This window comes from Temnothorax longispinosus, chromosome 1, assembly GCF_030848805.1.
Source record: "Temnothorax longispinosus isolate EJ_2023e chromosome 1, Tlon_JGU_v1, whole genome shotgun sequence".
Lineage (NCBI taxonomy): Eukaryota > Metazoa > Arthropoda > Insecta > Hymenoptera > Formicidae > Temnothorax > Temnothorax longispinosus.
The window spans coordinates 1489498-1504896 of record NC_092358.1 but is presented as its reverse complement, the minus strand read 5'-3'; the positions used below and the strand labels follow the sequence as shown (position 1 = coordinate 1504896).

At 40.9% G+C, this 15399-nt stretch overlaps 1 protein-coding gene across 6 annotated transcripts in view; it reads left to right on the top strand.

Annotated features, from left to right (window-relative positions):
• Window positions 1-15399, top strand: part of Mub (poly(rC)-binding protein mub) — a 117838-nt gene that overhangs the window by 80405 nt on the left and 22034 nt on the right. For 4 of the 6 annotated variants that reach the window (XM_071797717.1, XM_071797723.1, XM_071797709.1 and 1 more), the window contains 4 exons: window positions 1987-2239; window positions 8879-8935; window positions 9334-9732; window positions 10338-10739. In XM_071797717.1, coding sequence (XP_071653818.1) covers window positions 2159-2239; window positions 8879-8935; window positions 9334-9732; window positions 10338-10739 — 939 coding nt within the window. In that variant the 5' untranslated portion in view covers window positions 1987-2158. The remainder of the gene's footprint in view (window positions 1-1986; window positions 2240-8878; window positions 8936-9333; window positions 9733-10337; window positions 10740-15399) is intronic. The other 2 variants (XM_071797742.1, XM_071797734.1) reach the window with 1 other exon arrangement.

Below are 15399 nucleotides of genomic sequence, written 5' to 3'. Positions count from 1 at the left end.
GCGATAAACGTACGCAGCCTAGAAAACACGTCGCGGCTTTCCATCCGCGATGTTATAAGTCCTCCATCCTTTGTACCGTACTTTATATATAAACCCGTCAGTCCGCAAACACTCGAGTCACGTAGAATCAATGCACGCGCGGGGGGTTCAAGATCCGCGTTACGCGCAATTTTTTATTTCAGGAGTATCTTGCGAAAGACGTCTCAAATATATAAGTTTCTATTGTAGGAGAACGTAATTGGTTTAAAAGTCCGGAGATCATTATACGAGTCTTATTTGCTCGAAGCGATCATCAGAAATTGTAAACTTTATACGACTTTGAGCCTCTTCGCTGCTCTTCATCGATCGGTAACGACAGATTTTTGCCGCTAATAATTTTCTTAGCGGTGAGTCTCCGGTTCTCGCGCGTGCGTGCGTACGTGCGTGCGAGAAATAAATGTGCACAACCAGAAACGCGTTCTGCGTAGCTCGTAACGGACCGACCGAGCAAACCTGTCTCGCGCCGCGCGCTCGTACGGGCCGTCGGGCCCCTCTCATTGAAGAGAAGGGGTACGAAGGGGCGCGGTGTTACGTCTCCTTCCTTTAGAGAGGGAACGGAATATCTCGGGAGAACTTCTCCTCGGCCAAGTTTCCAGCGGCCTATCGATCGGCTTAACAACCGGCAGTAGTTGTAATTAACGTTATAGCTGGCTGAAAAATAATGCCGCGGAATGCGCTGATCGATCATCCGCGAACAGCTTTTGTCCCTTACAACCGCGTTATTCCTCAAATGTATTATTTCCGTGTTATTTCATCATCGTGATATGTGTAAGGAATTGAAATTCTTACAAAACTTGTATTTCTTCTCATTTAACCAGCTTCCTCGTAAACGGCATTTTATATTCTCGACATGGGATTAATTAGAAAATAATTTCTATTGTAAATATATGTACGCTTTTGTGTAATATCTTGAAAATTTTCGCATTTTTTCCGTACTTAATGCTCGCCACTATAAAGATCGAGTGCCCGCGCGCCGCGCGGTGAGCTCCGTGAAGAATCGTCGAGCGTTCCTTCTTTCTTTCTTTTGTGACAATAAACTTTATTTTCGTTGGCCGATTCGACGAGTGAAAGTGCATCGCGCCAAAACGAGATTGACCGTGAACTGCGAACGTGATGTTTTGTTTCGCTCGATTCTGCACACAAGCGTTACGAATGACGCCATATTTTATATTTGCGGAAAGGAAATGTTGAGCGAACGTTACAGCTTTTTATCTTTATATTTCACAATATTGAATACGTGTAAAGGGTTGAACATTTTGAAATGAGGTCAAAATGAGTCCGATAGGTTTATTAATAGCTTCATTTGATGAATAAAATAATAAAATAATAAAGCATGAGGAATGCGGAGTTTTGCGTATAAAACTATTTGATTATGTTATATGGACTTATTAGTATATATAGAGTTCCATAAATCTCACATTGCACGGACTCACCAACAATAAGTTAATACAGTGGTATATCGCATTCCCGGAATCGCCGCTCCTCGGCCGCGCACTATTGTTATGCTAATCCTGGAGTTCACTTCAAACCACTTATTTCTATGCATGTGAATTCAACGCCCCGATAAATAACGTCCACCACGATAATCTCTCGTGTCGCATAAATCAAACGTACAAATTTCATCATCGGTTTATGCATGCAGCATTCAATCATGATCGATATTATACGTGTATCGTGATTGTGATTGAAAAGGAGGTTGACGGCATTCTGTAGTCCGACGGTAAAAGGGTGAATAACGAATAGCGGATAATTTAATAATGAACGAATAAGTAATAATAATTTACAATGATAAAATGCGCGACTGTACGACGTTCCGAATAACATCTCGTATCTCTTCAAAACACAAAGGGTGTCGATTAAAACAAAAAGATCCTTCCTGCCGAAATTTAAAAGCATGTTCTACAATATAAAAATGGTTTCGTAACCCAGATGTTTCTCTGATTTCAGTACGAGGACCGAGACTACCTGGGAGCGCTTGAGGAGCACGTCCCCCGAGACTCCCCCGATCAAAATCACTCGCCTAACCTCTCCCCTGTCCTCCTTGCCCTCCTCCGCGTCCTTCCCCTCCGCGAACGTCGAGAAGGTCTCCAATCGAAGCCACAAGATCCGCAATCACGCAATGGACGGCATGGACAACAAGCCGGTGTTGAACGATGATCCCTCGGTCACCCTGACCATCCGCCTGATTATGCAGGGCAAAGTAAGCTACCCGTTATATCTCGGCGCAAAATAATTTCATCGAGCTTATTTAATCGAGTACGCAAGTTTAATCGGAGTTTTAAACCGGCGTTCCGAATCGCCGGGCATGTTTATCGCGCGTTTTAGCGTCACTCATTTGGTTTATTCCGCATGCATTCTGCCTCTTTTTTTTCTCGACTAATCCAAAGTGCAGAGCGTTAAGCATTTTATAGGAAATTGCACAAGGAATTTAATGTCTATCTTAATACGCACATTTTTATATTACGAGTTTCAATGCCTTTTTACATACACATTTTTCAATAATTTTCACGTTATTTTGCATTCGTTCGGTGACCTGAATATAGATATATGAACATAACTTTTTTTATACATTTGAGATTATTACTCGCGTGTCTCGTTATGCTATGAAATTGGAGAAGCAACAGTAATAAGATAATGCATTATCGAGGGCGGAAAACTCGTGCATGTGCGCGCATATGTGTACGTTGGTGCGCGCGTGTGCGTTCAAAATCTCGTGGTATCAAACAACCTCCCACTGGATATCAAGTGATATCCGTTTGTAGAGGCGCGTTGACTCGGAGAATAAATCACATTTATCGTTCGTATTCCATTTCTGAGCGCATGATTTTTGACGATTTGCGAGTATCGGTAAAAAAAAAATATATATATATATATATATTGAAGGCATGCTAAAGTTATTTTTGGCAATACGTGTCGGCGCGTATTGATATGTTTCGGATTGATTGTATTTCATGCGCTCGCGTTTTAACGCGGCGATCGTGAAAATATCTAAGCACTCGCCGTCGGTCGTCACACTCTGGATAACCGCGATAACGCGTATTTGCCGGAATCCCAAGTAAGAGACAATTGCTTAGCTTGCGTGGCGATGATAAATCTCAGACGCGTCACTCGCGGTCCTCACTGTCACTTACAGTGTTCTCTTTTTGACAATTACTGCGAATTATTTACGAGAGGCCGGACCGCGCCTTTCGACACATTGTGGCTGGTCACAGAGAGAGCGCAGTTCTGGCACGTAACATAATTCTTCTCATCAGAATAGGAAAGCCGAGCTTATTTTACATCAGCCTGACATCTATTCGCGCATACCTACATAGAGGCAACTAGAATAGCGCATCATCTAGTCTCCACCAACTTTTTTTTAAATTGATTTCTACGAATCGACACCGTTCGACAACGCAGATTTGAATCGATACGCGAAGAACGGGAACGCGCGGAAGAGATAAGATTCCGGAGTTACGACGTTATTAGCGTTCTTTGTTATATCAAAGTCATTATCAGTTTCATCTGCAGGAAATAAGTTTCACTTGCGATAAAGCACGTAAGAATTAATCGTGTGGGCTGGCTGAGATAATGCCCGCTATCGAGATGTCTTAAAGGTTATTTGTCGTTACGTTTTACGTTTGCGCGATCTTTTCCACTGAAAAGTGAATTGAACATACTGCAGTCCCTTAGAGTAGAGCGCATCATCGGCGATGCTCATCGGAATCACGTTTGACCGCGCATGAGGCATACAATGTGGCCTGAAGCGTACGAACGTTTGACGCAATGCCAAGAATCCGAGGTTGTTGTTTTTCGCGTAAACTACGTTGCGATCTTCGTGCACAGGGTGTCGCACAGGGTAACTTATATACAGATTTTCTATCAGCCGGCTCTCTGACGAGATAGGAATTTCTGTCTATGCAAAACGATGAGAAATCAGCATTTACCCCAATTGTCGATATCATTTTTCGCAAGGCAGTATTGCGTGCCTTGCGGTATTGAGCGCCTCAAATCAGATTTATGTTGCATCGAGGTTCACTAGGTATTACGCAGCAATCGAATTTGCGACGTGGAGAGTTGCATGACTACCGCATCCTTGACCAATAAATTTGAAAGTAATCTTCGCTGCGATAAAGACGTATGTACAACGTTCATTGCAAATGGTTAGGAAGAATCGACTCTTTGGCGATAGGAAACGTCGTCTGTTCATTGAACGCGTGACTATTGAACTTATATTGGGAGATCTGTAAGGTCGTTTTTGATATAATTCTTTGATTCTTACAAGAATATTCAAAGAGAGATTCTCATGCGGAGTTTCGATTGGTGGGCTGAAAGACCGGGAAAAGGGACAACCATTGAAAAGTTTGTGCGCGGGAATGAAGCAGAGAGCAATTACACGAACGTACGTTTCAGCTCTGCGATGACAAGCGGCAGAGGAGCACCCGTGGTCATCGGCGAAAGCAATTTTCGTTATGCGCCTCAACTCTTTGCCCTGCATATTACGTCTTCCCTTTGCAGACATTTGCAGAACTGGCACACGTTATGGATACCTTTGTCTGAAATTTCATTGTCAGTCATTTTCGGTGAAAGATTCGATTTGTTAGCGGTCTTGTCCTATTACGAGCCGTTAATCCTCGGTCCGTGAAATCGATCTCTTCCGGAAAAACTCATGATTACAGTCAATGATTACTAATAATTCGTTAATTAACATACATATTTTTTAATTGAGAATTTTACGAGCTAATTTACGTTAAAAAATATAGGTATTCTAAAAAGAGGGAGTTTCTATGGAGAGCTTAATTATTTCAGAAAAGTTCACCCTCTGTGGCTCGAAAGTGAAAGTTTTCCGTGAAATGTAATTCGATGCGTATATTAATTACGTCATCTACGAGATTATCACGAGACGGAATTTCTGCAGAAAAATCGCTCTACGGAGCGCTGGCCTTTCACGGGACAAGTGTCAAAGTTATTTCACCTGTACTCGGTGTCTATCCTCGTTCTAGGAACACGTCACCTACAAACGTTTCTGCTTGTAATTAATTATCGTGCACGAGGTGCAATACCATCGTAGCACGAGTAATTAATGTCCGCCGTCTCGGTAATTAATCGCGCCTATATAGCTAGACGCCGATGTCCCTTTCGATGCGTAGATCTTTTCGCCGGCGATCGTACATCTGCCAAGTTTTACAATTTGCTGTTAATGCTCTTTGGGTATTAGTGCGGTGGACACAGCTGCTAAATTCAGCGATTTTCCAACAGCTCGAGACTAAATAGATTTTATTTAATCCAATCGGATTGTACGCGAGATTTGTGATAACACGGCACTTAGAGCATTGGAATTTTTTTAAGACGGTGACGTTCGGGAGTAATTAAACTGAATTATGGAAAGGAATTTTGACAAGAGAGAAAGAGCTAAGAAGTATTAAGAGAATAGTTTACGCCGCACGCACACACACACACGTGAGCGCGTACAAGTTCGTGCTAAAGTGCGACATAGAAATTATTGCATATTCCTGCATGTTTGAACGATACTCAGCCGCCTAAAGCCGCGCCTGAGGTTCAATCTCTCATCCAGTGATACATCTTCCTCGAGCTCTCTCGATCTCTTTAGAGAGTTTCCCGACATTCTGTCAGCCTTCAGCTGAATCTGATTCTCTCTTTTAAATGAACCACTGTGTCCTCGGTTCAAAAAAATATTGCCGTGGCAAATCTTATTATACCCACATTTTTACGTCTCGACGATGATACGTCGACTACGTCATGGCGTATTTAGGGGTTCGTCCCCTCGTCAACGTGTTTTTTTTTTTTTCCGAGGTGTCTGCATTTAGTTACAGCAGGATAAAAATCAACTCGCGTTTGAAGATTAATGACGGAAAGTAATACCTCTTACCTAATTACGCGTACATTTATTACGAGACTAATCCAATTATAAGGTTACGGACATCTCACGTGACTATTTTTCTTCGTTAATTGATAACATTTGTTATTATTTTAACAGAACATTGTAAACTAAACATTTAAGATTCATCTAGCGCTTTTGTAATTTAATTGTATATATATTTTATGTCGCGCCTTTTGGCAGATCATTCCAAGTAATTAATTTTTTTTGTTCTTCTCTCTTAGGCTGCATTCGAGGAGCGCGCTATTAGCGCTATTTGGTTATTCCATCCTTGTCTTGCATCTAATGAGCGATAAAGATAGAATGATGCAATAACGTTAATAGCGCGCTCTCTGAATGCAGCCGTAATATATTATCACATCTTGATAACAATAGCTTCAATACAATAAATCAAACAATAAAGAACGTCTTCGGATCGTCGCGTTAACGTTACAATTCGGACGTGGCGGACACGCTGATCTCACGGACGTTTATTAATTATGTGCCTCTTTACTCAGCTCGCCAATGCCGTGGTCGCGCGTGTTGCAAAACTCGCTTTGGGAGCTCTGCAAACGGGTAAATGGATAGTCGAGCAGCCTCCTTCGCGCGAAATAAATACGTCTAGCCGCATTTTTGGCCGGAGAGGCATTATGTCTGCCGGTGGAGCACGCACCGTGATCTTCTGGGGCAGACTGGACACCGGCCAGGGCCAAAAGCCAATCGGCCGGTGCATCGCGGATTATCATGATTCCATTATCCTTCCGATGGCACGGTCCCGGTGACTTATCCCCATAAGTATACGATATCCATAAATCAATATACGTCAGTAAAATAATTCAGCCAAATAAATTTGCTAACTTTTACGAGAAATACTTTTTCATCTAGTCTTTAACTATCCCGCCAGTAGAATGAAGCGTTATAAATATGGCTCAAAAATTGCAATCGCAATTTTATCTTTATCTTCTACCAATTTCTCGATGAACAGCAGCAAGAGTCCATTTTAGTTTCCGCCATTAAACGATATCGTTCCCGTATTGTATTGTTGAACAATGTCATGGCCGCTACCGCGTCTCCGATCTTGCGATATCATTATGACGTAAATATTTGGCTAGGGTCCAAGCTTATCTATTGAGCCGACTCGTACCTGTGTTATCTAAATATTTTCTTTCTGTCCCGGCTACGTAGCACTAATTTCTCCATCCAGCTCCGCCGGTTGAATTCAATAGTTTTGTGAGAGAGATGACGATTAATGATCTCCAAACACCCCAAGGGGGAAAAAGGACGCGCTTGCCTCTTCTTGCTTTTTTCGCTGCCAGTGTATTCTGTTTTGGACTTTTTGGCGAATCTCTGGACTCCAGCGGGGTTTGGACGCCGGCCAGGGCCATCGGCCAACCGGTCATACTTGCGAGCCTTCAGGAATCATTCCAGTCTGCAATCATAGAGCAACTCGAGAGTCTAATTTTTGCTACACCGTCTTTGTTTCCTCAAAGCAGACTTCAGTAAAGTAGACTTTAATCCTTGTGACAAACGCGTAGCTCGAAAAGACTTTCTGTCGCTGTCACTTGTCGTTTACTATATAGTTAGAACTATATACTTAGTGTTTCGCTGGCACTTCTCGAATCGAAATTAGCGTTCAAGACGTCGTATAAGACTTGACATAAAGCTGAATTTTGTTTAATTCCATATGCCACTCTATATTATTCACTCTATATCTTCTGCGCTTTATTCCACCTCTCATGGCGATACGGTATATTTACAGAAGTAGGACAATATCGGAAAACTTTTAATCTTATTTCATAAAAGTAGGCTGCGCTGAAACTATTGACCGGTATAGCGTCGTGGCTATACATAGCTCTCGGAAACGACGTCCGTGTAGGAGCCGCCATGACGTACTGTCCTAGGTTGATAACGCGGCTCGACACAATCTGATCTCTCTTTCTCTCTCGAGGACTTGCAATCTCACGGATTTCGCCGATCGTCGCCTGACCCTCGTGTCTGGCGCGTCGCCAAGCCCTCTTCCCTCATCGTCTCGCTGTCTTCTTGTTCCGGCTATATTTGCTTCGGCGTGCATCTAATTCGTCGGCGATGACGCTTGTCCGATCGCGCTACCTTGGGCACGTCAATAGGAATTCACGACTGTCGCCGTCGTTGATTTGTTTACCGCTCGCGCGGAACGAACGGCGGAACTATGAAAGTGTATAAACCCTAATTAGGGTCAGCGTCGCGGCCCGTATTCACAAGTTTGCGACTTCGCGCTGGTGCACGAACACTGGCACGCGATTCCGTTCACGGGGATAAGATGTGCCGAGGTAGCATGCGAGCCTGTTTCAATACATGAAATTTTGATCCTCTTAAACCAGGGGACGATAAACCGATAGCGCGAGATATGCGAAACTTGTTAACGTCGTTAGGAACGTTGGCATTTCGTCCGGGAGACATCATCTAAGTTTAGAGAGAGCGCAGGAATATACCCGCGCTGTGGTTGCTACGGAAGTAACAGTGACGTCCGAGGTCAGACGGTATCAGGGTAGACGCGAAGTCTGAGTGGACATCAGCTACTTATGCGTACTACTAATTATAGGCTTGCGTGCCAATTTTGTCATATATCTCGCAGTTACTTCCTTTTATGCATAACGTACTGATGTAATCACAAAATGTGATGATATCAATATATTTAGTAAAATTGTGCATTAAATATCTGTTGACAAACGCGTTCAAAATATGTTCTATGATTATCATTATCGATTGATAACCGATATACAATTGTATTGTACCAATCATGTTTTTACGTTATAATAAATAACTAATATCACAATATCGCGCTATAACGTATTTTTATTTCATCGACAGAGTTATAGTAACAATTCTGCATTATTCAGGGCATTAAGTAATTATGCGTACGTGCGTTTGTGTTATCGAGTTTAGTGTGTACTAAGATCTTAAAGACACGTAAACTAACGTAATATTCTTATTTTATTGCAGGAAGTCGGTAGCATTATCGGGAAAAAAGGAGAGATCGTCAAGAGGTTCCGTGAAGAAGTAAGTATCAATTCCTATTGCGAAATACACCTAAGTTTTTGACAATAAAAAAAGAGTTACGTGTAATCGCATCACGTATCACAAGATGATATTCTACGTGAAAGCATGTAAATTATTATTAGTGCTTTACGATTGGTTCAGCTGTCAAGGACAGATTACATTTACATGTCTTTCTCTTAAGTTTGTTTTCTACTTTAATCATTATTTCACTAATACACACTAACTTGACCTCTCAGAATAGCCGGCATTGATTATCGAATATTGGAAGCTGAAAATAATTGTATATATATAATATATATATATATATATATATATATATATATATATATATATATATCTATATACATATATACGAAGACCCATGATCGGTAATACTTTTTTCCGTTCACTTAACGTAGTCCGGCGCGAAAATCAATATCTCCGATGGTTCCTGCCCGGAACGGATAGTGACTGTCACCGGGCCGACGAACTCGATCTTCAAGGCGTTCACGCTGATATGCAAGAAGTTTGAGGAGTGGTGCTCCCAGTTCCACGACATTCAGGGTGGCGGTGCCGGAGGCGGTGGTGGTGTATCGAGGCCGCCCATCACACTCAGACTGATCGTTCCCGCTTCGCAATGCGGCTCCCTGATCGGCAAGGGTGGTTCCAAGATCAAAGAAATTCGGGAGGTTACTGGCGCCTCTATCCAAGTCGCTTCTGAGATGCTGCCTAATTCGACGGAACGTGCAGTAACCATATCCGGTACCAGCGAGGCGATCACGCAATGCATATATCATATCTGCTGCGTTATGCTAGAGGTACGTACCATTGTTTTGCGACCTCGCGACGGTCGATCTACGTCTCTTTGTTTCTAGTTCGCCCTTTGATACTTGACTTTATAGAAATTGTCGTCCGGAAAAACTATATAGCCGAAAGCAACTTACGTAATCGTAATCATTCATGAGCGTGCCATTGATTCCATTAAGTACATGTCTATAGAAACGTTTATAGTTATTGATCTGCTGACAAATAGTAACTACACCAACATTCAAAACTTAAATGCGATATTTCGTACTATATTGATTTAATCTTAAAAGAATGATTGCACACGTTCAAACAATTTTACTGAATTATGATAAATGAGATTAACCTACTAAAGTCCAGAGTAAATGAGTATTAATAACAATTTTAATTATTTTTTTTTTCTTCCATTTATAAATTTCTTCAGAGCGACGCGGTGTATGTATCTCTCGCTGCTGAAGTTTTCGGTCATGAAGCGACTCTCTCGTGGACTGAGTCATTATTTTTGGACTTTAATAGGATAAAAGGGCCATCTTTTTTTTATGATATCGCGGATGCTATACCAAATGTAACGGCTCGATCGGTGTATTCGCACTCGTGTGTGTGTTTCTTTCTGTTTCAGTCCCCTCCCAAAGGTGCCACGATCCCTTATCGCCCCAAACCCCAAGTCGGTGGGCCAGTGATCCTGGCTGGTGGGCAAGCCTACACCATCCAGGGTAATTACGCGGTGCCCGCCCACTCGGACGTAAGTACAGTATTACCATTGCCCGCGCCCGTTGCCGGGCACACCCCGCCCTCGCTGAATACCCAAACTTTGACGACCTCGCCCTTCGCGGCCCACCCCTCCTCGGCCTTCGCCGCTTCTCACGGGCACCCGCTCCTATCCACGGCCCATCTTACGACCCCCCATCATCCTCTCCACCCGAGCCCCTTACACGCCAGCGTGGCAGGCCTCGCCGACCCCCTGCTGAAGAGTGGACACTTGCAGGCAGCCCTCCCGCCCGCACACCTCGTGGCAGACGCCGTAAGTCTTTTGTTTTTCGTGCTCCACCCTCTCCCATACCCTATTCTCGATCACCAACCTGGCTATCACCAGGGTAACAATATACATACGATGGATTTCCGTTCCACTTGTCCAAAAAATTGATACACCCTCCCGGTTCAATGTCTTTTCACTGTACATAATCCTTAATATATCCAGCAAAATTTCAACTTTACTGGCAACCTCGGTAGATGATTCAAAGTTGGAATAATCGCGAAAAAAGAGACAGAGATGGCTTACGGAAAAACACAGTAATTTGTTTCTTTAGAAAACTAGATAATTCTAACTGAAAATATGAACGTAGAGACATCTGAAAGGCCAATATTATCGCAGTTAAGTTGATATTTCTTATTCGTTTACAATATGTTTCAATATTTGCATTTATTATGTTTTTCTACATAGTAGTTGAGAAAGAGAAATCACTTGCGCAACGAATCTACGCTTGTTCATGGTATTAGTGGGATTAATTTGCGGTTAAGTTAATGCGCAATCGGGAGGGTAGAAAGTTTTATAGATAAACGAATGGTCAAGCGTGCAGTTACTCGCTTGTTGCAACAGCGATTAAACACTGTGGCTTTCGTTATAAAGGCGAAAGAGCGCGGTAATTGTGAGAAATTTATAGATTAACGTGGAAGTCTTGATCTTTCCTGTGGCTTAGTTAGTTTTATTAAAATAAATGTACTGAATATGTATTGGCTGTAGTGAGCATGAACATTGTAAGTCGATTTAAGATTCAGTGATGGAACATTTTGGACAATAATTCGAGGTACATTATGTATTACATTCGAAGCTAATACATGGTTTAGATAGCGCTGGTCACTGAACAACGGTAAACAATATATACTGATTTCAATGTGACTCTGGATTCGAGATTATTTCAATTTTCGTCAAATGCCGTGGAAGCTTATAATATATTTATCAATATATTTCATTATTATCTAGGTCACTTGGTCTCCTCTCCCTCTTGAAACTCTTTACTGTCCTCTGTCTCCCTCCGCGTATATGCATCAATACCTTGGCTTTCTGCTCGATATCCCCGTACGGTCTTGAGCTTTCTGTCCAGGAATATTCGTGTCGCATATTCTGCAAGTTGGCTTCGATTGCGTGAAGATGCGATCGAAAGGATCCTGATGCACTATTAGCTCTGACCGTACATACCTTCAAAACCCTTATGTTTTCTAGTCGCGTGACTTCGACTGTAGCAACATCTGATTAGACATAACATGGTGGAACGAAATAAGGCATGCTGTAATTATATTTAATAGTAACTTACAACGCGACTAGAATTTACTTTGCCACTTATTGTTAGTTGCTGTTGGAAGGTTTCTCATATCAAAAGTACGATATGTTTACGATCTTTTTTTTATTTATTGAAAAGAGAACATTTCTATGAATCACATTTTAATAATAGTGATTCAGAAGAAAGTTTGCCTTCTTTTACATTTTTAGAATGAACAAATATCTTTTGGTGATTTTACGATATCAGCGAAGTCACGCGAGACTTGTGCTAGCTTTGCTTTATATGTGATCCGCACGTGCTGTTACGTGCATGCTTTTCTCTCTGGGTTACTTTTTTTCTAAGTCCTAGATAGACGTTCACTGACGCTTCTAACAAGCTCGACCTGAACCTGTGTACACGTGTCTCCCTTTCGTAAGCTTGCGTTTGGTAGTGGGTTGATCACCTTAAAAATTGCTTGCCGTCTCTCACAGTGCATAGAGAAATTTTAAGATGCATGCTATGTTAAAAATGTGCAATTGTACGACGTAATATGAGTTCCGATACCAGGTTGAATTAACAAAACCTGTGTTAGTATGTTTGATTTTAATTATTATATTTACACACGATATATCTAGTTTGATTCTTGTCAATTCAGTTCCAATTTTGTTGAGATTAATATCTTTTTACTTTATTTTGATATTAGCAATTCACTGGTTCGCGACTTTTTTATTGGCGATGCAAGATCTCAAGTTTAAAGTATTCATCTACAACTTGGTATCTGAAGATTTTGGTCGTGCATTTAGCTACTGCATTTATATGGTTCCATTGATGATCGTATTGAACTACCAATTAGCTGTTTTTATTCTTTTATATATAATCTTACTTTTTTCTCCTATCGTTTACATCTATTTTTAGATGAGAAAAATACAGGATATTCACACATAGAGTTAATCGGTCTCTATAATATATATTCGGCACAGACATACTGCATCGAGCAGATAAATAGCCCAGTTTTCTCGATACGATCATCGTCCGAGAGCGGCAATTTGTGCGCTCTCTCGGAAGGAACTTGGAGGCGAAATGGGGATTTGTTCTGAGCCTCGCGCTGAACGATCGGGCCTGCTTAGCATGAATGCTTGCTCACGGGTCGCACAATGGATTCGTCATGGCTTGTCGTTGGATTCGGTCAGGGAGAGAGTGAGAGAGAGAGACGTATAGAAGGTCCCAGATGTTACCGCTACAAGTCTCCACGAACGGCTTGCGATCAATGAGGAGGCCAAAATCACCAAATAGCCGACGCTCTAATTCCGGGCTACTATGGTAGTGCTTTGAAAATCCACTCATCCGGCCGATCGATCGGCAGATGCCATGAAACGTCACCCTGATAAATGCCCGTATGATCAATCGGATCGTTCTCGTGACGCGATAGGAAATTTCATTGGTCGAGTACGCGCCATATCATTCTTTTAATTACGACAGTTTACTCTTTGCTACGTTTTTTTTTTACATTATATTTATATGTATATGGTATAACTCATTGTCAGTTGGTAATTTAATTTAGTAAAAAGGTTGTTTTGTGTCTTCACATTTGGTTATCAATATCAGAATATCAGATTGTCGGATCTGGTTTCAATCTTCTGTCTTTTATGATGATTAAATAATTCTGATAAATTTCATACGCTTTGAAAATGTGAACGTAAATTAAATTTTACGTAAAATTACTCGCTTTCTATGTAGGTATTCCAATTCATTGATTTACATTGAAATGTGTTTATTTTCCGTGAAGTACTTTTTTAAATAGAAAATTTGTAATATTTAATCGAATCTTCTGCGCGACGAAACTTTCGAGATCGACCAAATGTTTTCATAAAGCATTATCAGGATGGCGTGTCGTCGTGTCTCACTTTCTGTCCTATCTTCTCTTTCTGTGCGCTCTTCAACGACCGACGTCCGACACGGAGCCCGACTTCCTCGAGTCCGATTTGCTACCCGGAAACGAAACGAACGAACACGAGATGCGCGATAAGGAGGAACGTGTCTATACCATAATACGTCCTATTATCCACAGATATATTGCGGCTTGACCAATTCTTTTATTTTTTCCTTGGTTTTGTTCTTTCTTTTTTTCTTTTTTTTCTTTTTTTTTTTCTTCCTTTCATCCTGTTTGATCTCTCTTATTGCCCGTTAACTTCGAGAGACGTGGCTGAAAGGGTGGGGTTGAAGCGGTAGAAGCGATGAAATAATTAATTACGACAAAATCACAAACGAACAAGGACATGCATGCGTGGCACGAAAAGAGGTAGATTACCTAGATATATTATTACTATTGCGCTTTATATCTACTTTCACGATCCCATCTTTAATACTTTCTCAGTCTGCTTGATGAACTCTCTTACGGCTTACAGTACACGGTTACTACTTCGCTTCTTCTTTTGATATACTGTCCGATTTTGTGTTTTTGTTTCTGTTTATCTTTATACGGTCTCACATAAGAAATAATTCCCTGCTCTCCTCAAAAGTAACTTCCTTATCCAGTCACAACCAAACTTCCTTTAAGACTCGAGATCATAGGAAAAAACGTATTCAAGATTCTAATCTAGTTCTCGCGTAATTGTTTCTAAATATTTATTTCTCGCTTCTTATATTGAACACAATTGTCCATCTTTTTGTTGAGTTTTTGTGGAATTTTAATTTAATTATATACTTTATATTGTGAATCACATTTAAAAGATTTTTTTTGCCTTTAACAGATCTAAAATGATTTACAAGACTTATTCAGATTACGAACTTTCTGCAGATAACTAAAATTGTAGAAAAGGTTAAACATCATTTTTTATACTATGATGTACGTATCACAATTTTATCAAATATTTAGACAATAAAATAAACAATAAAAATAGTAATATATGAAATTTAAATTTAACATGCTATATTATTTAGGTAAAATATTTTTATTTCGAGTGTTTCAATTAAAATAAAAAATGCCTTTGAAAAATATTTTCTTTTAACTACTGAGTAAAATAAATTATTTATAACATACCGACCTATTCAACATAGCAACCAATTGCATTTATTTATATTAAATTTGTAGACCTTTGTTCAACTTCAACTTCGCGAGAAATAAAAAAGATAAGATACTTTTCGTACACACGCGGGCATAAATACATGTACACACATTTAATATCGTTCTTGTCGCGCTACGTTTTGTTCGTTTCTCCTCCTCCATCCTGAGTTGCTCATTGTCCTCTTGGCATTCTGTTTAGAACAGCATGGCTTCCGGCACTCTTTTAGCTAAGAGTCAGCGACGAGTTCGTGTAAGGGTGGGCTGCCCTGTACATTACCTTTCCACCATTTAAACACATTAGAGATCACGTCGGGACGGTTCGTCTACGAGAGGAGGCGTTTACATATTCGTGAATAGAC